The sequence below is a fragment of the Ictidomys tridecemlineatus genome, chromosome 8, assembly GCF_052094955.1.
Source record: "Ictidomys tridecemlineatus isolate mIctTri1 chromosome 8, mIctTri1.hap1, whole genome shotgun sequence".
NCBI lineage: Eukaryota > Metazoa > Chordata > Mammalia > Rodentia > Sciuridae > Ictidomys > Ictidomys tridecemlineatus.
Window position 1 is genome coordinate 6778527 of NC_135484.1, and position 24750 is coordinate 6803276.

Here is a 24750-nt window from a genome sequence, read left to right on the forward strand (position 1 = left end):
CCACCAACAAGTTTGTTTAGATGAACATTGACAGTGCGAATATTATCGTCAAATCCTCCAAGAGTCTCAGCTGCTACCAAATCCTGCTTCAGCCTTTGGAAACGAGGGAAACCATGAATCCAGAGGGATAGCAGGGAACTCGGAAGAAGGGCATCATCACCATAGGAGTTGTTCTTTAAAATGGTAAAAAAGAAGTGAGAAAGGAAGGGGGAGTTAGGGACAGAGTCACTGCCATAAATTGTACCTGGCCCAGCTTCCTGTGTCCCCTGGAGGGCTGCTGTTAAGACACCTAGTATCCCTTGCTGAGGGTTGGTTCTGTCCTGTAAGGCCCCGGACACAGCACAAGGGGGAACCTGAGGATCCCCGCCCTCTGTTTTCCACTGGGACCTCCAGTGTGTCGGCTTCCTGTGATGAAATCTACACAAAGTCCTTTCCCAGCAAACAGGCCAAACTCAGGCCAGGAGGATCACGCAGACAGCTGACCCCACACAGCAGGAACTGGGAAGGGACCGAAATGGCGCTGACACAAGCCACCTTGACCCTGGTTCAGCCACGTGGATTAGACCTAGAAGTGGTCCAGAGTTACTTCCTTATGGGAAGTATGGCTCTGTGGTTACATAACACATATTAAAAGCGCTTAGCAGGCTGGGGATGTGGATCAGTGGTAAGCACTTGCCTGGCAAGTGTGAGGCCCTGCATTCAAACCCAAGCACACACAAAGCAAAGTCTTAAGTTTGATTTGACATTCTTTTAATGACAAACGCAGTGATCAGTAACGCAGGAGCTAGGATGGGGAGAGGAAGAGGAACCTCACAAACTTCACATACCTGCCGTGGAGTTCCCAAACACAACCCGAATGTGACGTGCATGTACTCTTTGACCCAGCCACTATGCTTCTGGGAATGATCCCATGGTTTTCCTTTCACATATCTATCACCTGCAACATGCTGCTGTGAGGAAGTCCAGCACCATGGCCGTCCCAGGGACCCAACAAGCGGTCTGTGAGATGCACTCAGCGAAAATCCAAAGACGTTAGCACAATGCAACATACAATATTTTACATACCACTTTTGTTTAAAAACAACATACTTATGCATGTACATGCATGCTCGAAGGCATCAGATATTTATGAAACAATGCACACATGAACAGGTGACCGTGGTCATCTCTGTGAAACCTTGCTACTGACCAAGGAAGGAGACTTATTTTCCACATGCACCTTTTGAAAGTGTGTTTATGTACATGTGTCATCCATTCAAAAATGACATAATCTGGTTTTTAAAATATGTGACCATGCAAATTATATTTCAATAAAACTATTAAAGAAAATGAAAAACAAATGGCCAATAAGCATCTGTCAGTTTGAAAAAAAAAAAAACTATCTTACAGAAGGAAGTAAATTTCAATGTCCTGGTCCATAACTATAGATTGAATAGCTCAGTTCCCAACCCCAGGAGCGCCGCCCCTCACACCTCTGTCCACAGCATCTGTGAAGCGTAGCCTCAGCTGCTAGAAGCAGCCGAGTGGAACTGGTGTCTTCATTGTGACCGGTTCTGAGGCAGATACTGGTAACATTTCCACTCCATTGTGCAGCAAGCACTCGAGTTAAGACTGAAACAGCAGGTGGATGCATCCTTGTCCTCGATGAGACAGAGGATGTGTCAGCAAAGGGTATTTTCAGAATTCCTTTAAGAGCCCTCTTGAGTAGAAATTAAACCAGGGAAAGTAAGGGACATTTCAAGGCAGCAGACCTAAAACAAATGTAACTTTGGGGACACTACCTAGATGTCACCATATTTTATGGGAAACTAGGTAGCATTGTACAAACATCCTTGGTGCATTAGTATAGGATTTGGGAAATGCAGAGGAATTTGGGCACTCAGCTATATCCAGCTGCCTTAGAACCATTTATTTAGCCATTTGGAGGTTGCTCATAAAAGATCGCCTTGGTCTGTTTGCATTGGAGCTTGGCACAGTTTAAGATGGCCTTCCACCACAGGATTCTGAGATTTTAAGACATTGTGTGCTTGAAAGGAAATAACTTCACTTTCTTCTTTTCAAAATCATGTTTTAGCGCATTGTTATCTGACACCATTCCCGCTCTGTGACATTGTCTTGTCAGTACGAGTTTTGCATACATCAGCGGCTGGTCACCCCACCGGGACCCCTACTCTTTTGATACATTATTTTTAACACAGAGAGACTGAACTTACATATCTCTGCCGCCACCTTCAGGAAAGTCATGTACTGAAAAGAATCCTATTTCTTCTGTCCCCAAAGAAGTACAAATGTGGGCTTCATGCTTTTGATGTTTCCCTTGACTATAGTAAGGGGTCCTAAGATGGTATTTGATTCTCCTGTTCTTTCCACACAGAACTTCAAGAGCTGTGGAAGAAAAATAAATGGCACATAATAGAACGCTTTCCTAACAGATGCAGGCATGACAGAAAACAGGCACAAAGAAATTCTGGCTTTCATATAGAGATCATTCAACTGTAAGGATCAAAATCTTGTTTTAAAGGGTCATTACTTGTGGGTACCAACCTGCTTTTAATGTTATTGATCAGCAGTCCCTTGAACATCCTGATAGTAGTGGAAACTGTTCCTCTGCTTCTTTTTCACGCTTCCAAAAAGAAAATATACACACATTCCTTTTCGGATGTGCCTATTATGGGCATTCCAGAAGTCAGACTCAAACCTCAATCAAATAGACGGCTGCACTGACGTGGTACGGAAGGAGTGACTCGGCGGACAATTCCGACACTTCCTTGGTAGCGGGGATTGTGTAAGGGACTGACGGTGACGTACCCCTGTGTTCATACGTGTGGGCAGAGGGAGGCAGGCCAGCATCCCCCTCCATAAGCAGAGTCTCGCCCTGTGGGAGTTGACAGTGGTGTCCTAGCTTCACCTGAGTCTTCCACATAATGATCATCATTACCAGGATGCTGGGAATTCCTCTCATCAACAAGGTGCTTTCTGTCACTTATATTTCCATGGAACCGTGTTGCATCATAACCCTACGAGAAAACTACTGTAGTTTACCATCTCCCCGCAACTGTGCTAAATATCCAACATAAAGGCTGGCCTTCTTTCCAGATGCAAAATCCTAAAACAAAAAGACGCTAGGATCACAGGAATATAAAGAGGGCCTCTGTAGCCAGGTCTCTCTGACTTCAGAGGTTCTGTTTTTAAATACTAATCTATATCTGGTTTTTAACGTAAACATCGACTGTGTTATTTCATGAATCATAATATGTTGTCCTTTCACATGTCACCCAGGTCAAACTTTTTTCTCATCCTAAAGGTAAATGCGGTTATGTAGCCCATAAGGACGGGCATACCTCTGGAAACTGTGTCATTGGGTAATTTTGCACTGTGGGAGCACCCTAGAGTGTGCTCGCTGACACCAACCTGAATGCACAGCCCATCACACACCCAGATGATGTGGCAGAGCCTGTCGCCCCTGCACTGCAAACCCAGGTGGCCTGCTCCCGTACTGCCTGCTGCAGGCGATGGGCACACCATGCCAAGCATTCGTGGATCTAACTGTACAAAAATGACACAGTATAACTACAGTGTAAAGGGTAAAGTGGCACAGCTGTATGGGACTGGAAGCTGCTGTGGCAGTCAGCACGTGAGCAGTGAGGAGTGAGGCCAGGATATTCGTGCTCTGCCGTAGACCAGCACCTGCCCATTGGGCTGTACTACATTCACTGTAAAAAATGTTCTTCTTTCTTCAATGACAAATTAGCTTATTATGACTTTTACTTCATACACCTTTTTAACTTTTGACCCTTCCATAACAAGTTAAAACAAACACATTGTACAGCTGTACAAAACATGTCTTTCCTGCTGGGCATGGTAATCCCAGCAACTTGAGAGGCTGAGGCAGGAGGACCACCCGTTCAAAGCCATCCTCAGCAATAGCAAGGCACTAAGCAGCTCAGTGAGACTCTGTCTCTAAATAAAATACAAAATAGGGCTGGGGATGGGGCTCAGTGGCTGAGTGCCCCTGAGTTCAATCCTCAGTACCAAAACAAAAAAAAAATGTATTTCTCTACACCCTTATTCTATAAGCGTTTCTATTTTTTTTAACTTTTTAAATGTTAAAAACTAACACACAAACACACTCGTCACCTGGGCCAACAGGGGAGCAGGAGCATCAGTGTCCCCATCTCCCACCTTCACGTCTTGTCCCTTGGCCTTGGGGGCAGTCCCATGGTGGAGCTGTCACCTCCTGTGATGACAAGGGCTCTTGGAGTCCTCCTGAGGGACCTGCCCACGGCCTTCTGGAGGAGGTGTCCTGTCAGAAACACGCCCAGGGTGGTCGCTGGCGTTGCTCCTTGGTGTCACCCTGGGTTTGCCTGTGGGCGCAGCATGCGCCTGAGCCCTCCTCCTAGTGGAAGCCGGTCAGTGCTGGGTGCTCTCCGGGCTGTGGAGGGCCTGCCCAGGTCGGCAGGAGTCCCGCGAGCCTGCAGGTGGGTCTGCTCAGGTCTTTACGTACGGTCCTTCTCCACAGCTGCCTTTTCCCTGACCTCTCCCAGGGCTGTGAGCTCCCTGTTGGGAACTGTTTCACCACCTGGTGACCACCAGGTGTGAAGGGCCAGTGGTGGCTGACCATGATTGTGTGGTCATGGCTGTCCCCAACACATGTGGGTCACAGGGCAAAAATAAGATTTCACTGCTACAAAGGGTTCAGTTACTCCTCAGTTTAAAAAACTGACATTGGGGCTGGGGATGTGGCTCAAGTGGTAGCGCGCTCACCTAGCATGCGTGAGACTCTGGGTTCAATTCTCAGCATCACATAAAATAGGTAAATAAATAAAGATATTGTGTCCACCTAAAACTAAAAAATTAAAAAATTTTTAAAAAAAGATTCAAAATTCTTAAAAAAAACTGACATTGAAGTTAGCCTTTATTCAAAAGTTTGTTTGTTTTTATTTATTTTACTATTTTATGTATTTTACTATTTTATTTATTTATTTATTTTATAGTAGAATGCATTTTGTCATAATGACACAAACGGAGCACAACTTCTCGTTCCTCTGGCTGTACGAGTCACTCCACTAGTGCACTCACACCTGTATGTGGTGATAATGTCTGCCGTTTCTACTCTCCTTCCCCTCCACAAACTCCCCCTCCCCGTGTGTGTGTGTGTGTGTGTGTGTGTGTGTGTGTGTGTATGTGTGTGTGTGGGTGTGGGTGTGTGTGAGATATGGTATACAAACCTTCCCCTCTACACAAACCAAAGTTCCTTCATTCTTCCGTCCCAGTTTGCTTGCTTATTACACTTATCGTAGGCATTTAGGAGGTGCCAATTCCTAGAGTTCAATGAGAGCTTGGGCCCCTCTCCCAGCTTGCCACGTTCTGGAAGATGAAGCACTGGGTTCTGTGTCAGCCGTCATTGGACGACATGGTATGGGCTCACAGACTTGAATTACCAGGTTCACTAGGCCTTTGTCCATTAAAAGTAAACAATCACACTATCGGGAGTGATGACCTTTTTCCCAGCATTGAATTATGAGAGGAATTTTTCATCTGGCTGCTTAGAATTTATAAAAAATCGGGGAGAGGTTTGAACTACAATTTTGTAAATAACACAGAACATTTAAATAGTTATTTTTTTATGTCAGTCCTTTTGGAAAAACAGAGAATAAACCAACCTATTTTAGTCTTTTCTATAGAAGCTTTATCAGCCAGGACTGAACCAAAGAAGCAGAACCAGTAGAACTGCTTTATATATGCACACACACATATGTATGTGGGTTATACCTAAATATATGTGTATAAATACACATCCATCCATACACATATATGGATATATACCCACATATATATATGTGTGTGTGTGAGAGATATGATATACAAACCCAGATGACATGCTGATGTGTATATATATATACATGCACATGCATGTGTAGCTGTATGACCACATATCAGCTTACACACACATACACAGACATACACACATATATATGGAGAGATTGAATGCAAGAAATTGGTTCACCTGGCATGTCCTAAATGACAGGCAGGCCCTCGGGAAGGGCAGACTGGGACTCCTGGGCACAGCCTGGTTCTGCAGTCCGCGGGTAGAATCTCTGCCTCCTCATTCTGCTCCAAAGTCCTTCTGGTGGATTGATGAGGCCCACCCAGGACAATGTCCCTCACTTAAAGCCTCCTGTCCATAGCTCTCACATCTGCAGGGTGCCTCCCAGCAGCACCTGGATCAGCTGGAGCCAGGTCCAGCCAAGCTGACAGAAAACTGACATCCTGGGAGTTGTCAGTCCGTGCATGTGATTATTCGCCAAGAAAATCTAGTAAGAGAATAATTACTTTTAAGGTTTTTAAAAGAGAACCAATGAACAAGAGTGGCATTTGCCGGCCTTCCTCGAAGCCGGTCCAGGAGAGGCCAGCCCCACGCAGTGAACGGCAGACCCTAACACTCAGTTCTCGTCCACTCCTGAGCCTTGGAGGGTGCCTCGGGTCTTAAGGGAGCACCAGCAAGTGGGGGACCAGGGTTACCTGACAGCAGATCCCCAAGGGAATCGCCGCTGCTGTCCTAGAAAGTGGCACACGCGAGTGTCTGCCCTCAGGTGCAGAAGCTAGAGGGAAAGGTGTGGGGTGTGGCGCTCAGGAGAGCAGAGGGGAGGCCTGGGGAGCCGCAGGAGGGGGCAGGGAGGGAAGAGGGAAGGCAAAGGGGAGGTACTGGGAACAAAAGTGGCCAGATCATACTGTTATATCGTTGGCATGACAAACCCGCCACCAAGAATTCCACTATTATACATGATTGAATTGCACCAATTTAAAAAGTTTAAAACCAGATCCCGAGCCTCCACCAGAGGTTTGCAGGTTGGCAGTGCGGCTTGTTGAAGCTGCTCCCTCTCCTCCCTCAGGGAGCTCTGCCTCTGAAAATAGCCAAAGTATCAGCCAGTCCCCAAACTCTTTGTGCTCGCCACACCCTTAGCAGCTCGTGCATTTCTCATAGGATCCCAGGCCAAAAGTCACGGACCTCCCAGTTCTGGGTTTTCTCCATACTTTTTATTGATGCATTTTAGTTGTGCATGATAGCAGGACTTGTTGTTATGTGTCCGCACATGCACACAGAGTAATCATACAGTGTGGCCAGTATCCCTCCCCAGCACTTCCCGTCCCTCTCCTCCCCCTCCCCCTGGTCTTTATCCTCTGCTGGTCTCTCTTCATTATCATGAGATTCCCTCCACTTTTCTTGCCGCAGTCTGGCTGGGCCACTTGTAGGTTCAAACAGGAACTCCTTTATTGCCGGAACCCAACGGGAACTCTCCAGAACTCCACGGAAACTCCGCGAGAGCCAACGGGAACTCAACGGGAACTCCACGAGAACTCAAAAGTAGCAGGCACCCAAGGTAGCAGGATCCGCCTTATTGCCAGACAGCAGAAGTCCATATACACAACTGAATACACAGCTTGTTTCAATTTAGCATCATCCAGTTACAGCAATCAGTCATTATCTTAATAATTATACACAGCTTAACTGAATTAACATCATCTTAATGGCTCGCTGGCGTTACTTCTCAACCACTCCTTCTGGCAAAATGCCAGGCGCTATCTTGACTTCATTGTGGCTCTCAACACTTTCTGTTCCTTTTTCCTCTCACCTTCCTCATGAGAGGAAACATGCGACCCTTGGCTTTCTGAGTTTGGCTTATTTCACTTAACATAATACTCTCAGGTTTCATGCATTTTCCTGCAAATGACATAATTGCATTCTTCATAGCTGAATAAAACTCCATTGTGTGTGCATATATCACATTTTTTTTTATCCATTCATTTAGAACAGCTAGGCTGGCTCCATATTTGGTTTTTGTGAATTGTGCTGCTATGAACGTGTCACGGTAGTGTGCCGACTTTGATTCTTTAGGATAAATACTGAGGAGTGGTAAGGTTGGGTCACATGATGGTGACCTCCATACTGATTCCCGTAGTGGGAATTTGTAATCCCGCCAGCAGTGTAAAGTGTTCCTTTCTCCCCACATCCTCTCCAGCATTTATTATTTGTATCCTTGATGGCTGCCACATTGACTGGAGTGAGATGAAATCGGAGTGTAGTTTTGCTTTGCATTTCCCTAACTGCAAAGGCTGTTGAATATTGTTTTACATATTTTCTGGCCTCTTGTATTTCTTCTTTTGAGAAAGTGTCTGTTTAGTTTCTTTGGGGTTCGTTTTTTTGTGGTGTTAAATTTTTTGCATTCTTTTTGTATATTCTTAATGTTAATCCTCTGTCAAAAGAGTAGCTAAAAAAGATTTTCTCCCATTCTCGAGGTTCTCGCTTCACATTCTTAACTGTTTCCTTGCTGTGCAGAGCTTTTTAATCGATGCCATCCATTCGTTACCTCTTGGCATTATGTCCCGAGCTTTAGGAGCCCTATTGAGAAGGTTGTTGCCTGTGCCCAAAAGCCAGAGTGTTGAACCTACTCCACGTTTTCTTCTGAGAGTACATAGTTCTGGTCTCATTTCTAGGTCTTATATCCATTTTGAGATGACTCTTTTGCAGGGTAAGCAGTAAGGGTCTGTCTCGTTCTTCTACATAGCAATAACCAGTTTCCCCAACACCATTTATTTTAAAAAAAAAACTGTCTTTTCTCCAGTATATGTTATTTACACCTTTGTCATGGAGTAGATCAAAGGCTGTCTCTGTGTGGATTTTTCTCACCTAATAGTTCTAGTTTTTAAAGATTTAGGTCCAAGACACACAGTAAGACATCTAATATCTGACCAATTTAATACAATCTGAAAAAAAGTTAACATCAATTTTTAAAACAGATAAACATATATTTTATTTTATTCTTAAATAACAACATCCCTGATCCAAATAGATGTTTACATGGTACTTATATTTGTCATAATATCAATGACAATGTCACTGAAGGGAAAGAACACATCTCTACTCTAACTAGGGATAGAATACATCTCTACTCTAACTAGGGAGGACCCCAAGTGGATAATTCAATGTCCACTGGATATTGATTATCACTGTGCCTCCTACAAACTGTAAAAATATCTCTGTTCAGCCCTGTGAGTTCACTGTGGCACCCCAGGGTGCCTTGGTGCATAGTTTGAGAACCAAAGCACTAAGCATGTATACCAGCGCCTTGTTGAGAGTCCTGAGTTCTGAATAATGTGACTGAAAACCCCAAACACACTCAAGGTCAAATCAGACCTTGTAGTTATTCCCCATCTGGTATGAGACAGATTCAAGATGTGTAACCAGAAGCACCTACCATGTGACAGAACTAGATTTAAATCCTGCCGTCAGAGTACAGCAAACCAGCCCATTCCCGCAGCTTTGCTTCCCTCGCCACCCTGAAGTGGCAAGGCTTTGATTTTTGTTCGCTCTTTGTTTCCCGTTATTTCTTTCTAGGATGTTTCTTGCAGCACCAGTGAGAAGGAATTCTGTGTCTCTGTGTCAGGGAGGCCTGTTTATTCTGACAAACTGATCAACCTCCAGGGTGTTCCTCCACCATGAAACTGATTTTCTGTCTCATCCGCTGGCTAATAAGATGTGAGGCCCTCTCCCGCCATGCAGGGGGCTGGGCTCCCCTCCCTTCCCTCCACACAGTGGTGAGATCGCATCCGGCTTCCTCCCACTGAACCGCGCAGCGCACAGGGCTGGGCCCAGGCGAACCCAGGATGCTGGGAGCAGAAGGAGACCGAGGAGGGATCCACGTTGGGAGCAGAAGGAGAGCTAGGAGGGAATGACCTCGGGAGCAGAAGGAGACCCAGGAGGGATCGCTGGGACCCAGCTCGCTGTTCACTGTATTCACTTTCAGTTCTGATTAAAAAAAAAAAAAATCGTCCAAGACTGAAACCTGGTGATGCTCATGACGCCACCCGTCCAAAGCCAGAGATGGCTGAGAGACTGGGTGTGGCAAAAAGGAGGACCATCTTGCAAGATGAGTGTGTGCACACACCTGGCTGTCCCAGTCAGCATCAGATCCCCTAGAACACAAGGTCCCTCCCCCAGGTCCTCATTGGCTGAGTGCTAAGGGGTTACTGTCTCCTCCTGGGTTATTTAAAGAAGTGCACCTTTAGTTGTCCCCTCCCAGGACTTTCGGGGACTGAGTGCATTTTGGCACACAGGAAGTTTCTCTCTGTTGGTCAGGTGACCCCCTTCCCCCTGGCCTCCTGTTTGACAGAGACTGAATCTATCACCCTGGGTGTTAACTGCTGGTAGCCATTTGTTCTATTTCTCCTTCAGCTGAATTTCTTACTTTCTCACTAATTTTACATTTAAGACTAAATACTGTCTTCTGAAAATGGACCTCTGGACCCTCTGTTTCTCACATGCTGGTGATGGGCTTAAGGACATCTCCACGCATGCCTTCTCCCACCACCCCAAACCTTTAAATAAAGTTAGTGTCCCACGACATTCGACTCCAGTCTCTAATGAGAAATGGAAAAACATGCAGCTTGAGCATCCTTAACCTGAATTCCAAAATGCTCCAAAACCTGAAACTTTTTGAGCAGTGACATCATGCCACAAGTGGACTCCACACACACGATAGGCCACAGTCCCAACACAGGCTCACTGAACACAGTGTATACAGTTGCCTTCAGGCTCTGTGCATGTGCGAGGTATATACAAAACAATCATTTTCAGGTTTTGACTTGGGTCCCATCTCCAAGGCACCTCATCATGTATGTACAAATATCCAAAGACTGGAAAAAATCCAAATTTCAAAATCCTTCTGGCCCCAAGCAGTTGGGGTCAGGGATGCTCAGTACCTGAGGATCGACTGTGGCGTCTCTCCGTAGAGAGACGGTTGCATCCTAAAACGCCTTCCTTTTCTGCTTCTTATGTCTTGAGATCAAAATAATGTTCAGGTTGGGTTTTTTAAAGCAAGAAGCCGGACACGGGGCAGGGGAGAAGGGTGTCCACGTGGGGCGATGTCGTGAAGGGCAAGCGTGTTGGTGGGCCGCCCTTTCTGAGCAAGGAGGACCGGGGACGTCTCTGGAATGAAGTTGGTCTTGCTGCCTCCTGTTCGTCTCGTTTTCATCTTTCTGCTCATATTCGTCCCGTCTTACGCACACCTGAGCCGAAGGCCTGGCTGATGTGACAGGTGCCAGCCTGAGGGTCCCAGCCTCTGCAGCTCTCTGGGTGTCCTAGACACTGGTGGCTTTCCCAGGGTGTCTCAGTGTCAGGGAGGGGTGACATCTCCAGGGTATCACATGCAGACCCTCACCCCCAGCCTGGGCAGCAATCTTGGGTGGCTGGGGACAATGACAATAGGACAGACCGTATGGAGGCCAGGATCCCAGACAGTAGCCCCACAGGCACAGCCTTGCACGAACCCAGCAGGAGTCCACTTTCTCTGCGTCCTTCTGTGTAAGATGCAGGGTGAGGTCAGGGGCTCCCCTAGGTGCCTTGGCGGGTGGGAGGGACACAGACAGGAGCTCCGCGCACCATTGATGGCGAGAGCCAAGCAGCGCCAGGCCCGAGCCTCCTGAGCGCCAGACCAGTCCCACCCTCGGGGCTCGGACAACAGACGTTTATTTTCATAAACCTGGAGGCGGAAGTTCAAGACCAGGGCATCAGAAGGATTGGTTTCTTCCAAGGCCTCTCTCCTGGTGCTCCGAGGGCCACCGCCTTGTATACTCACAGGGTCACCCCCAGCCCATGTCCCGGGCTCTGATCTCCTCACAGGGACCCATCCTGATGACCTCATTTTATTTTAACTACACTTTGAAGTCTGCCTCCAAATGCAGTCATACTCTGAGGAATTGGGGGTTAAAATTAACCATACGAATGCAGGGGGCGGGGGATTCAGCTGTAGTAGCCCATTTCTTTTCATAACAGGCTTTCAATACAAAGGAAGCCATTGACATGGGCACAGGAATCTCCTAGGTATATAAACAAATGTTGAATGTGAAACTCTGGGATGAACTTGCTTTCCTTGTTTCTAACAAGGACTTTGCTGCAATATTTATTTGCATTACTTTCTTCCCCACTGGGCTGGAAACATCTGGAAGAAAGGAAACATGACTCATTCCCCTTTGCAACCCTGTTAAGGTGCTCAGAACATTCTAGTAAAGAGTGAATGATCCCATCAAATTCAACAAAAAGTTAATGTGCCACAGAAAACTCACGAAGGCCAGAGGAACGCACCTGATGGGTTTGGAAAAGGGGAAGAGCGTCCTGGCGGAGGCAACGCCCCTGACCCACACTGTTCTTTTGCAGTTCGTCTTTTGCCGGGACTGTAAGGAGGAGCACCACGAGGGATCCTGCAGCACCCTGCTTGAAGCCTCGGCAGCAGCTAAACAGGTACAGAGCCCACACGTCCCTCCCGGGGCTCAGGCGCTGGTGGGCAGTCCTCAGGAGTTCCTCCCTGAAGCCCAGGAGCAGACAGCCAGTCCACAGCCCTTCTCCTCAGGGGACAGTGCAGACTTCCCACGACATCTGGGGGATCTGGACTTCCGTGACCGTTTCTCCCCAAAGGAAGACAAGATAGAGGTGGGGCTTACATCCATGATCAGAGGGGTATTGAGAGAGGAGATGAAACGATTTAACAATCCATCACAGAAATTAATACTGGTCCTACTTCTATTTTTTAAATACCTTTGTGTCTTTTTTTTGGGGGGGGGTACCAGCGATTGAATCCAGGGGTGCTTAACCACTGAGCAACATCCTCAGCCCTTTTTAAGTTTTTCTTAGAGACAGGGCCTTGCTGAGTTGCCGAGGCTGGCCTTGAGCTCATGGTCCTCCTGCCTCAGCCTCCTGAGCCACTGGGTTTACAGGAGTATACTGCCGCGGCCAGCGCGGGCGGCTGAACTAAAGGTCCCTCTAGTGAGTTTACTAGGACATCAAATAAAACACAGACACGCAATTTACCTTTAAATCCAGCTCCAGGATGGCTCCTCTGCTCTCGGCCTCAAGCTCCCCAATAGGAGAGCGAGGAAAGTCACTAGAGGCTAACAAAAGAGGGCTAACACATTCAGAAGTGAACTTTTATTGGGGGGACCCTCATTCTTTAGAAAGTTCCATCCAAAAAAAGACAAGAGGGGCAGGGTTACAAGGACAGGTGATTCCACCCCAGGGCTGTGGGAGGCCAAGCCTACGCATGAAGACACCTTCTGCTACTTCAAGGGTGGGACAGTGTCTAGGGCCACTACGAAGGTGACCAGACCACTCGAAAGTGACCGACAGAGCCTCTGCCAATCACAGGAAGGAAAATGCTACCTTCATTCAGTGTGACCGCCCCCACAGGCGTGCGCCACCATACCTGACTCATTGAACATTTTTGGTGAAAACTCTGAGTGACATGTACAGATGGTCCTCCCCTTGTGAGGAGGATAGAATCTGATAAACATTCTAAGTTGATAATAGTGTGAATTCAAAAACGCCCTGAACGCATCTCACCTACCACACATTACTGTGCACACTGCCGTCTGGGACACGGGTGATCCGGGGACTTACTGGGAGCCGTAGCTTACCTCTGCTGTCCAGCATCTCACTAGCCAGAAAAAGATCAAAGTTCACAATTCCAAGCACAGTTTCTACTGCATAAGGTAGAAAAATCAGAACCATCGAAAGTTAGGGACTATGTGTACAGGGATACTGGAATGTGGAAGGATGGCATCTGTAGCAATATCATGAACTAGGCTAAAGTACCTTCCAGTCCTGATTAAGTAAATATCGTGTTTCCTGAGGCTTACTTTCCAGTGTGCTTTACCAGGCTCAGGGAAATGCAAATGTGTCTAATTTATTAATTATGATCAACCAAATCTTAGGGGAAAGAAGTAAAGGGCTCAGCACAGTTGATGAATTTACTCATTATTTTTCTCTTAATATAGATGTTAACAAAGGTCTAAACACTAACTCCATGCAGATAAATCCTCTAGTCATTTCCTTGATAGGATCCTGGTAAACAGACATACAAATTCTATCACATTTTCATTTTATAGTAAAGAATATTAAAGACCTAAGTGATCTGAATCCAGAGCATAAAGAAGCTATTCCTATAAGGTATTCTGCGGAGGTGTTTATCCAAAATTAGCATAACTAAGTAAATGTCATTAGTGAATTGGGCCTTCTCATCAGCTTCTAAATTGGTGACCAGGAGCGTATAAGGAATTTAGAAAAAGCCGTCATTTCCATAGTAAAGTGGTAAATGCTCCTTGATTTATTTTAGCTCAAGGAAATTCACATGCAAGCGCTCTTGTGCTTGCTGCAGGAATGATAGTGGTATTGAGACCCTCTCCTGGGGTCACTGCAGCCAGGAAGAAAAGCCTATGGTTCTGGGAAATGGGATTAGTCTAGCAGTTAACACCATGTGCTCTTCAGACCACAGAGACAAGGCTTCCAAGAAGTGGTATGCTGGCATCATTTCTTTGAAAACAGAACAGTAAGATGAGGAGTGTGTCCCTCACCCTTACCCTGTCCAGGCCCCTGACTGTCCCTGTAGTCCTATTCATTCTTCATTCATGAGGATCCAGCCATCCTGGGTGTTGAAGTTTGTTTTCTTTTTAATGCATTAAAACCTTAACATTCAACTTAGAAAAATGGGGAAAAGAAAGTGAAAGATGACCTGGCACAGATGGCCCTGGTGAAGGAGCCGTGTCTACGATGTGTCAATCAGCACACGTTCCACAGCCTGCTGGACTCTCCTGCAGAGTGCAGAGGCTTGAAGGGAAGCCATGGGAGCCGCACAGGGAAGCGAATGATCACAGCAATACGCCAAACCAGAGCACAGCAAATATCTACCTCTGTATCACCCTTCCCGCGAGTCATGGAAGATGGCTCAGAGCTCATCAAGAGGATGCAGACTAGGAATGATGGACCGTTCCAGGAGTGGACACTGCATGGGCAAAGGTTTGGGGCAGGGACCTCTTCAACCAGCCTCTTCCATCCATCCCTAGTCCCCGAGCCAAGAGAGAATCTGGTGCATACACGTCTAAGAGATGTTTGTTGAGGGATGGTAGCGTCGATAATGAAAGAGGCATCATTCCACTTGGCAAATGTGTATTAAAACACCTCTGATATGTTGGGCATTGTTCTGATCCCTGGAAATAAAGAGCAAGATGAAGTCCCCGCTCTCATAGCACTTCTGTCACTTCATCAAACAGGGTGCACAAGCAATCCATAGAGAGCAGTTCCCAGTCCAGACCAGGGCGAGGTGGCCCTGCCCCTAAACTCCCAATGACGAGCCCCCTCCTACTTCTAGCCCCTGGTGACAGAGCCAGCCCCCTGTCCTCTCACAAACAAACCAAACCAACCAACAGACCTAAAGCAGAAGGTCTACAGTATCCAGTGGGTCCACACCCACTGCACAGAGCCGCGTTTGCTGCCATTTCCCCAAGTCTCTGAATCAATTAGGGCTCCACAGGGAAGTGACCCGGACTCAGACGGGCACATGGAGGGGGTCTTAATGGAGGGATGACCTACGGCAGTGGGGTAGGATCACAAGAACCAAACCACTGGAGTCTAGCCCAGTGGGAGCGGGACCTCACAAGGCCAGAGGTGCCAGGGGAGGAAACGGGGCTCTGTGAACCCCAAAGTGGGAGCTGCAGAGAAAGGGGCCTCATGACAGGAGGAGTAACCACAGAGGGTCCAGCTTTGCCAGAAATGGGCTCCAAGCAGGCCAAGAATGTGGGTGGACATCTCGACTTCTCTCTTCCACCTTCTGCGCTCTTACTGTTGTCTCCCAGTGGGAAACCAGCCCCAGGGACCCTGGGGACACAGCTCCTGAGAGTCAGCCCTGCAGGTCAGGGCAGTGGAGGGAAAAGAATCAGAATAACCAGGTCATGCTCTGTGAACCAGTTTGCCAGGGCTCCAAAGCCTCCTTATTTCAGCCCTGGTTGCTGAACCCAACAAGCTACAGCACCAACACTAAGGCCAGGTCCACTTGGTAGTAGAATGAGGGTCTGGGTTTTTTTTTTTTTTTGAGGGTCTGGGTTTTAAGGGAGCCCCTTCCTTTCTGTCCCCTACATTTCTCTCAATCTGCAGAGATCTCATGGAGGATGGCCTCTGAACTTCCACTGAAAGGACCATGCTGTGCACCTCTGACCATCCAAAGTTCACCCGGCCCCTTGAAATGCAGGTGTTAGGTGCTCGTGGATGTCTGAGTTTTGCCAATACAACAAACTACCCTCCTTGGTCCTCTCCACATCTTCTTTCCCATTCAGTTCACCTGCAACTATTTTCCTCTTAGCCACTCGTGGCTGCTCTCCACTGCTCTTCCCTCTACAGAGGTGACTGGTTTCTGTTCTTTGCTATTACCCTCTCCATCCTGGCAAGTCATTTTTCCCGGGGTCCAATCAGCTTTTCCCATGGGTTGGGCAGCTTGACTCAAAACTTAATGCATTTTTTGATTAATGCAATAAATTTTTTTTCAAAAAAAAGCAAACTCAAAAATTGGTTTTAAATTGGTTTTAAAATATTGAACAAGCTTTAAGTTGAAACTGCTGAGAGTTTGGGAAATCAGTGACAGAAGATCAATCCATCTCAAGCTAATGAGAATCCGGTCCTGTGCACCTCTTCTGGCTCTCGCTGGCTTCTTCTCCTCCCCTGTTCTGTTCCCTCCCATGTTCCCCAGAGGCTTTCTAATAACTAACCACTTGCTCTTGCAAACCCCATAGATCAATGCACCCTCCCAGTGGTTCTAAGTCGTTGATGTTACTACTCTCCCTATTTAGCGGAAGGGCAAACTGAGACATCTTGAGTTGTAATGATGCTATCTAAAGCCACAAAAGGAAATCAATTTCAGTGGTTATCCCTGATCAAGTGGTTTGGGAACAGCGACTGCTCTCTCTGGTTAATAATCCTCCTGTGTCTAAGAGGAATGTGCCCATCCCTGCCCACTGTGCTCCTACTTAACCCTCAAGACCCGGATCAGATGTCCCCTCCTCTGTGAGGCCATCTGCCCACCCCACTGCCTCCTCTAAGCCTTGAGACAACTGAAGTGTGGTCCTCTCCCTCCCCCGAAGGCTGAGTTTTGCTAGTGCAGAATTTGCACCTGCTTCTCCGTATCCCCCAAGGCCTGGCACATAGTGGGTACTCACTGATTGGATGAATGATAACTCCCTCCTTCATCCTCACACCTTTCTCTTCCCCAGGAGGTTGAAAAACCACCTCTAAAAAGATGGACAGTCGCTTCCAGACTGGGTTCCGTCTCAGTAATCATTTGAAAGATAAGATTCCCACAGTCAAACGCGGTTCCCTCCACCGACCCCCTGAAGTGGGAGATCAAGCCACCATCTTGCCTGGGATGACAGGAACCGTGTACACTTGCAGAGGACGTGTTCACAGGCTCTTCCAAATGCGCCCTCTTGTTTTTAGCCTCGCCACAACTTTGTGTGGTAAACTATGATTATGGGCCAGCGCTAGGGAGGGAGAGAGGCCCGAGGGGCAACAGAGCTGATGAGCGCCAGGTGATCATGGTGCCCAGGCGTGTGGGAGCTGCAGCAGGTGGGCCCGTGGAGCACGTCAGCCCCATGAAGCAGCAACATGGCCTGCCAAGTCTTCCTCCCGGGCCCTCCTTCCAGAGGGACTGGAAGGAAAACTCCAAGGCCGGCAGAGACCAGACCCTTACAGGAACAAAAGAGGCTTGATTCAAATCAGGGACTCCCAGCATTTTGATACGGAGACAAGGATACAGTTCACTTTTGTGCTGTGTTTCCTAATAAAACTGCAATAACAAAAATAGATCAGAACCTTCGCCTGGGCACAGTCACACACTGGCCCACAGCAGAGGCTGCAAACCTTGGAGTACGTGGCTTGTCAAAGGAAGCAGCAGCCAGTGTGTGCCACACAGAAAGGCGGGCCTGTGTTAGCCAGCTTTCCATCCTGTGACAAGTCAAATAATAAGTAATCAACCAAATTCACTGGCTCACAGTCCTGGAGGCCGGGAAGCTAAAAGCAAGGGGCTGGCGTCTGGTGACAACCTTTTTGCCACATCATCCCATGGTGGAAGGCGGAAGGGCCAGAGGGGGGCCAAACACAGTCCTTTATAAGGGCCCCAATCCACTGGACACAGTAGCACACACGTGTAATCCCAGTGGCTCAGGAGGCGGAGGCAGGAGGATCGCGAGTTCAAAGCCAGCCTCAGCAACTTAGCAAGGCCCTAAGCAACTCAGCGAGACCCTGATTCTAATAAAATATTAAACAGGGAGCTAGGGCTGTAGCTCAGTGGCAGAGTGCTTGTCTAGCATGTGTGAGGCCCTGGGTTCAATTCTCAGCACCACATAAAAATAAACAAATAAAATAAAGGCATTCTGTCCATCTACAACTACAAAAAAAATTAATATTAAAAAAAGCTGGGATGTGGCTCAGTGTTTAAGCTCCCCTGGTTCAATTGCTGGTACCAAAAAAAAAGGCACAAAACCTACCCATGAAGGTGGGCCCTCATGGCCTCCTCCTCTCTTAAGGAACCCCCTCTTATTACTCTTATGAGCAATTAATTCCCAAATTTGGGAGGAGACAAGCTCTCAACTGTAGTGACACGGAGGCCTGGAATCTGGGTTCACTTTGCGTGCGTCACACTCCCCACATTATATACGTTCCAACTGTGTCTCAGCTAACTCTTATTTCTTCTAACCAGTGGGGAAAAGGAGTAATAGGGATGTTCCCTGAGTATTCATGAGGTATCTATCCTGCACACGCAGCACCTGCAGTATCTTGAGCCTTCAGGAAGACGGATCTGGCCTCTGACGGCATGACGTCCACAACCTAGTGCCGCAGAAGAAGCAACTGAACAGATTATTAATTGCTGTACTCTGAGAGGAACAAGAGAGGAAGGATAGGAGGCTGTGGATGAAGAGAAATGACCTCAGTCTTCTATACATCCAGTGTTTGCTGCTGTGAGTAAAAACTCTGACCAGAACAATTATAGGAGGAAAAGTTTGTTTAAGGGCTCAGGTTTCAGAGGTCTCAGTCCACAGACAGCAGGCTCCATTCCTCGGGGTCCAGGCGAGGCTGAACATCAGGGCAGGAGAGGGTGGCAGAGGGAAGCCGCTCACAGGATGATCAGAAAGAGAGAGAGGTCTCCACTCTCCAGTACACACCCAAGTCCTGCCCCCAGGGACCCCCCTCCAGCCGCACCCCACCTGCCTTCAACTCAGCTCACCTCATCAGGGATGAGTGCAGTGACTGGAGTAGAGCTCTCGTGACCCAGCAGTTCCTCCTGTAAACTTCACGACTGTCTCACTGGTGAGCTGTGAGGACTCCCCACATCCAAACCTTAACAGACCTTTCCCTGAAAGAGGTGAAAATTGAGACTTTTAAGGATCAGCTGTCCAAGCTCAGAGGGGACTTTGGGGTGCTCTAGGGAAAGAAAGGAGGTGTGCAGAGTTCTGCAGATGAGAGCACGGTGTGTCCACCGACAGGAAAGCAGCTCACTTAATCATGGCCTGAAACGGCAGTAGCAACAGCCTGATCTGGAAAAGTAAGCAGAGGCCAGCAGAGGAGGCCAGCAGAGGCCTGCAGAGGCCAGCAGAGGAGGCCAGCAGAGGAGGCCAGCAGAGGCCAGCAGAGGCTAACAGGTCACGTAGCAGAGGTTGAAGTCCAGGGCAGTGAGAAATCACCCACGGACTCCACGAGGTCAACCTCATCAGACTGGTGTTTCCAAAGGTCACCAGTGATAACAAGAGCCCCAGGGCGTGTTTTCCAGGAAGAAACTGAGCTCTTGAGACCTGGTTGTGGAGGTCGTCACTGGGGTGCCTGGGGAGGCGCACTCTGCAGCGGGAAGGAAGCGAGGCTGGGCAGAGGGAAGGGGAACTGCCATGGGCTGCAGCAGCCCAGCCCACAGGAGCGCTGGAGCTGGGACAGTCCCTCGGAGCCATTCTGCCTCAGGAAGGAGGGCAGGATGGCGCCCGTGGGCCTGAGCTGTCCTCCCCTCTGCTCCGCCCAGGGCTCAAGCAGCTTCCTTAGGCTGAGGGCAGTTCCCCGTCAGGGACCTGGTGGGGAGTGGTGAGCTGCCAACGAAGCCGCAGGCTGAGGAAGCAACTGCCTGAGTCCTGGAGCAGGGAGCTGGTCAGTCTCAGTGTCCACTGCAGTCCACCTGATGCCGCCCAGACCTCTGCCTCTTAAGCAGGGAAGAGACTAGGGAGACTTGCAAATGGAGGTTGGAGAGGTGAGCAGAAGCTCACACTGCTTCTGGGAAGTGTGACACGCGAAAGGACAGAGTGGTCATGTCCCCACTGGGACAGCTCCTTTGCTACTGGTCCCGTGCAGGGCCATGCAGGGTCCTGCCAGAGTCAGAGGTAGAGCCGCCTGAAGCTCTGCCATCAGGAAAGGCCAACCCATGCCCAGCAGAGGGCTGGCTCCCGTCAGGGTGGACTGCTCCCCCTTCCAGGGCGTCTCTGTGACCAACACGACCTCAGAGGGCCACACTGGCAACTCAGTGCTGCCTCAGCTGACAGCAGCTTGGACAGGGGCAGGGACAGTGGCAACGCAGCCTCAGTGAGGAAATGCAGACTGCAGGGCCCGCCGGGCTCACATCTTGCCAGCAGTGCTGCTCTGCTCTGGAAGCAGGGCTTTGTGGCCAGTAATGAGGTGGCCAGGTCGCGGAGCCGGGTCTTCTGCCCGCCTAGTTGTCTAAGGGTGCTTCTCAATGCGTGCTGAGGGCCTGGATGTTCCTGCTTCAAGCCCTCTCCCTGGCGGGCCCGCCTGCCTGCCCTACAGAGCCCTGGCCTTACCGGCCCTCAGTCATCTCACTAGTCACCAAGACGTTTGCCCTGCTTGGGAGTCTGGATCTATTCTTGGCTCAGCCCTTTTCTTTTCACACTGAGCATGTAGTCAGCTGCCGACTGCTCGCATCCGGAGCCCTGAAACAGAGCACCGTGGACGGTGTAGCTTGAAACAACAGGAATTTATTTCACTGTTCTGGAGGCCGAGCAGTGGAAGACCCGTGGCAGCAGCTTGGTCTGGTGAGGACTCAGTCTCTCGCTGCACCCTCACATGGTGGAAGAGGCGGGCTGCTCTCTGCGGTTCCTTGCAGAAGGACACTAATCACATTCGTGAGTGCTCCACCCTCCTGACCTCCTCACCTCCCAACAGCCCAGCTCCTACATAATCACCGCGGTGAGTGGATTTCCACACCTGACCCTGAAGAGACACGATCACTCACCCCAGCGGGTGCACTTCCAGCACTGCCCACTGGGAGCTCTGCCCACACCAGGAGGAGGTCCCAGCAGAGCAGCAGCCCATCTGTGGCTCACACCCACAGGCTAGCAGTTCGCCCGTGAACCACACGGGGATCCTTCATCTGCCCCCAAACGATTCCCCCGTCCTGCCACCCCACCACGGGGCCACGGTTGTAAGAGGCCACAGTGCCACAGTGGTGGGAGCCTGGGGGTCTGTGTCGCCTGTTGGCACAGCTGCCTCATTCCATGTGGCCCGCCTTGTGCCTGTCCCTGGAAACCCTGGGTCCACCTTAGGAGGATGTGGCTCAGAAGCACCATCTCTGCCAGGCCTAGTGGCACTCCGGGGGCTCTCTTTCAAAGGCACAAAACTCTTAGTGACTGAACTCTGGGGTCCTCTGTGGGGATTCTCTGCCTGGCTTGCAGCAGCTGCATGTGATGTGGCACAGCTGGACTGGCGAGGCCCGGGAGGGGTGGGCTTGAGGCCAAAGCCACAGAGCAGCCACAGAGCCTGGCGGCAAATCAGAAGACAGGATGTGAAGTGGCCAGTTAGTGTCGATGCTTGGATTTCTGAGTGGGTGGCAAGTGGTGCCATTCCCTGGGAACAGAGTGTCCAGGGAGTGAGAGTTCACCTTGGCCTCCACAGAGGAGCTCAGTGGGCAGAGGAATGGATGTACAGAGCCCTGAGAGGGGACAGCTGGCCTGGAGCCAACAGTGAAGACGGGATTCTCCTCTCCAAATGACTGTCACTTACCCCCATCCCTTCCCAGGGGCTCTGGTGCTTTGCCACCAGAGGCTCAGCTAAGAGCCTCCCCAGATGGGAGTGAAGCAGCAGCCACTCCAGACAGCCTCCGTTCTTCTGGATGCTTTGCCCTGTGCCTCTCCTCACGTACCTCCCAGCCACTTCCTGCAGTTATAGGAGCCGAGTCCTTGAACTGGGGACCGGTGAGATTTACTATTCCTGGAGACCTAGCTCCCTAGTTATTTGGGAGTGTGCTTCTTGAATCACTTGTTGGTTTAAGTAAAACAGTTTTATTGATGTCACTTGGGCAGAATCCTTGACTCTGGACGCACAGCCTAAATGGATGTGCACGCGGGACAGGAGGGCTGTGATAGATCTCCATTAAGGCCGGCGCAGCCTCCCAGCCTGCAGTCCGTCTCGGGCAGCTAAATAAATGCCAAGGACAGCACCAGCCTCTCCATAGTGCGTTTCCAAAGCACTTAGCCTGTGAAAAAAGGCTTGCTCTAGGGGGACAGAAATGGCCCTGGGCTGGTCGTCACACAAATCAGCTTGGTCTTCTGCACTTCCAGGCAAGTCACTCAACCACGTTCAGCCCTCTCCCCGCTGCCACATGGGGCCCGTAAGATCTTCTGAACCATAAATAATGAAATGAGAATGAATGTGAGGCATTTTATAAGTCATAAAATACTACAAAATGTAAAACTTTGGGGTTCGAGTTTTTCATGGCTGAATGCTAAAAATGTCAAGCACTACAGAGAAAAGGAAAGATGAGATTGAAAGACAAATGAGACGTGCGTGCACACGCACAGACGCCCTCCTGGTCTGTTGTCTGCTGCCTACAGGACAGAGGAGGTGGCGATTTGTACAGGAAAGCACGGCTTCCCGTTCTGGAAGTCAAACGTGTAGATCATGGGCTCAGCTTCTCAGAGGGGCCTCACGGTGGTTTTCTCGGGAGGAAAGCAACCACTCCAGGTGGGCATGTGGAGAGGAGGGAGGGGACAGAGAAGCCATCCTGTTTGGTGACAACATGCTGGTATGAGAACTGATCCAGTCTGGCCTCTGGAAAGCTCCGCCTCCCTACACTGCAGGGTCCAAGCCATACTTCAGCCTGAGTCCTGGTCAGGGGCGACCCCATCACACTGCAGCACTGACACCCGGTGCATACCCCCTGGGACACCCCCCCCCCCAGGACATCCTGCCCCTCCGACAGACCCTACCACAGATCAGGTCTCTTTTCTTTGGGACCCTCCGACACTTCTGGGCCTGTCACTCCACAATGAGCATCACCCGCCCTGCTACAGCCCACCAGCAGGGGGCTCCTCCAGTCTGGGTTCACCCATGTCACACCACAAGTCCTAAGCTCTCCCGCCTGGGCGCCAGCAGACCACAGCTCCTTCCCAAAGCCCCCACCTCCCCAGGAGTGACAAGGTGTCCCAAGAGCTTCAGATGCCAGCGGGTCTTAGGATCCTGGCACCTGATCCACCAAGGCTTCCAGGGCAGTCCCTGGCCTGAGGTTCCCAGTGTGTGCCCTGTGCGCCAGGGACCATCGCAGAGCCGCTGTCACTCACCCACGTACACATACCACACCACACAGCAGGGCGCACACACTCCATACCCCACATGCTACCTGCATTCGCCCCACACACTGCATACTACCAGACCCACCGTACACAGCACAGAAACAACACTCGCACCATACACAGGCCTCTGCACAGTTCACACACCACGCCCACCCCACACACCGCACACACACCCCACACCCACACATACCGTACGTGCACACGCACCCCGTCCTCCGGTCCCTCCCGTTAGGGTTCTCTGCAGGAGCAGGCGAGGGAGGGCTGCGCAGCGCCGCTGGCCGCCAGAGGGCGCTGGATCCCTAAGGCCCTGCGACATTCGCACGCGCAGAGCTGAACCGCCCTTGGTGGGTTACTGCGCAGTGGCGCTGGCATCAAAACAGCAGGCCACACTTCAGTGACACGTATGACCCTGTTAAACACAGGGTTCTGCAAAACAAAAATGAAATGAGCTGGGGAGGGGAGGGAAGCGTGAGCCTCGTGGGAAGCCCCATCAGGACCGCAGCCGGGGCTGAGACCGCAGGGCATGTCCCCAGAGGGCGTTTCTGAGGACAGCAGGTTTGGAAAGGCGGCCCTGGTGGCCATAAGCCTGCATCGTGGGCTAAGGAGAGGTCTCGTGGGCAGCCTATGTCCCTGCACGTCAATGCTGGGGCCTTAGTGTGGAAGGGGCTGGTGGGCTCCACCGAGGCTCCCTGGCCGATGCCCTGGGTCAAACGCAGGTGCCAAGCGCGCGGTCTCGGGGCTCACCGTCCTTTCTTGCTGCGAGAACCAGCTGCTCAGCCTCATGTGGGGCGGGGGTCTGAGACCAAGCAGGATGCGCCTGGAGGCCAACGGGGGGGGGGGGGGGGGGCTTGTCCGCAGATCTTTCTTATGTGGTTGTTTCTCTGCAGAACCCTGGCTGGTCATCCTAACGTGAATGTTGTCCCCATGACACAGGACACTGTGAAGTTGGGGGGACTTAATGAAATAACTCACGTGTGGTACCTGCCTCAGGGCCTGAAAGCCACCGTGTGAGCTGAAAGTCACTGTTCCCACATGGAAGCCCACAGGCAGGGATCTTCATTACGCATTCCTCATTTCTCCTCTTCACCAATGTCCCTAGTGTCTAGGACAGCGCCTGGCCATCTTAAGGACCCCCCAAAAAAAAAATGTTTGACAGGTTAAAGAGCTTCTGTGCCAGCTGTAACAAAAATAACAGTATGCCCTTCTCACCCCTCTGCCCTGACACCCTGGTGTCCTGCTGGGGAAGCTTCTGCATTCTAACTCTTGTCTCTGTTGGTCACTTTAGTCACTGACACCCTAAGAGAACTGGAGATCTCC

General features: G+C 49.9%; 1 protein-coding gene and 1 long non-coding RNA gene across 9 annotated transcripts in view; one reads left to right on the plus strand and one right to left on the minus strand.

Moving 5' to 3' along the window:
- Prkn (parkin RBR E3 ubiquitin protein ligase) overlaps window positions 1-24750 on the plus strand; it is a 1217693-nt gene that overhangs the window by 1180015 nt on the left and 12928 nt on the right. For 5 of the 7 annotated variants that reach the window (XM_078018774.1, XM_078018775.1, XM_078018776.1 and 2 more), the window contains 2 exons: window positions 12215-12298; window positions 14532-15062. The exons of 1 other annotated variant lie outside the window; for it this stretch is intronic. In XM_078018774.1, the coding sequence (XP_077874900.1) occupies window positions 12215-12298; window positions 14532-14945 (498 nt within the window). In that variant the 3' untranslated portion in view covers window positions 14946-15062. Of the gene's footprint in view, window positions 1-12214; window positions 12299-14531; window positions 15063-24750 lie in introns of those variants that run through there. One more of the 7 variants, XM_078018778.1, reaches the window with a different exon arrangement.
- Window positions 11910-23804, minus strand: LOC144365960 (uncharacterized). 2 transcript variants are annotated; one of them, XR_013424699.1, is made up of 4 exons: window positions 23624-23779; window positions 19098-19226; window positions 12143-12462; window positions 11910-11999 (listed from the first exon to the last, which is right to left on the minus strand). It is a non-coding gene; the product is annotated as an uncharacterized LOC144365960 (long non-coding RNA). The 2 variants fall into 2 exon arrangements; XR_013424698.1 differs by having other exon boundaries at window positions 12143-19226; window positions 23624-23804.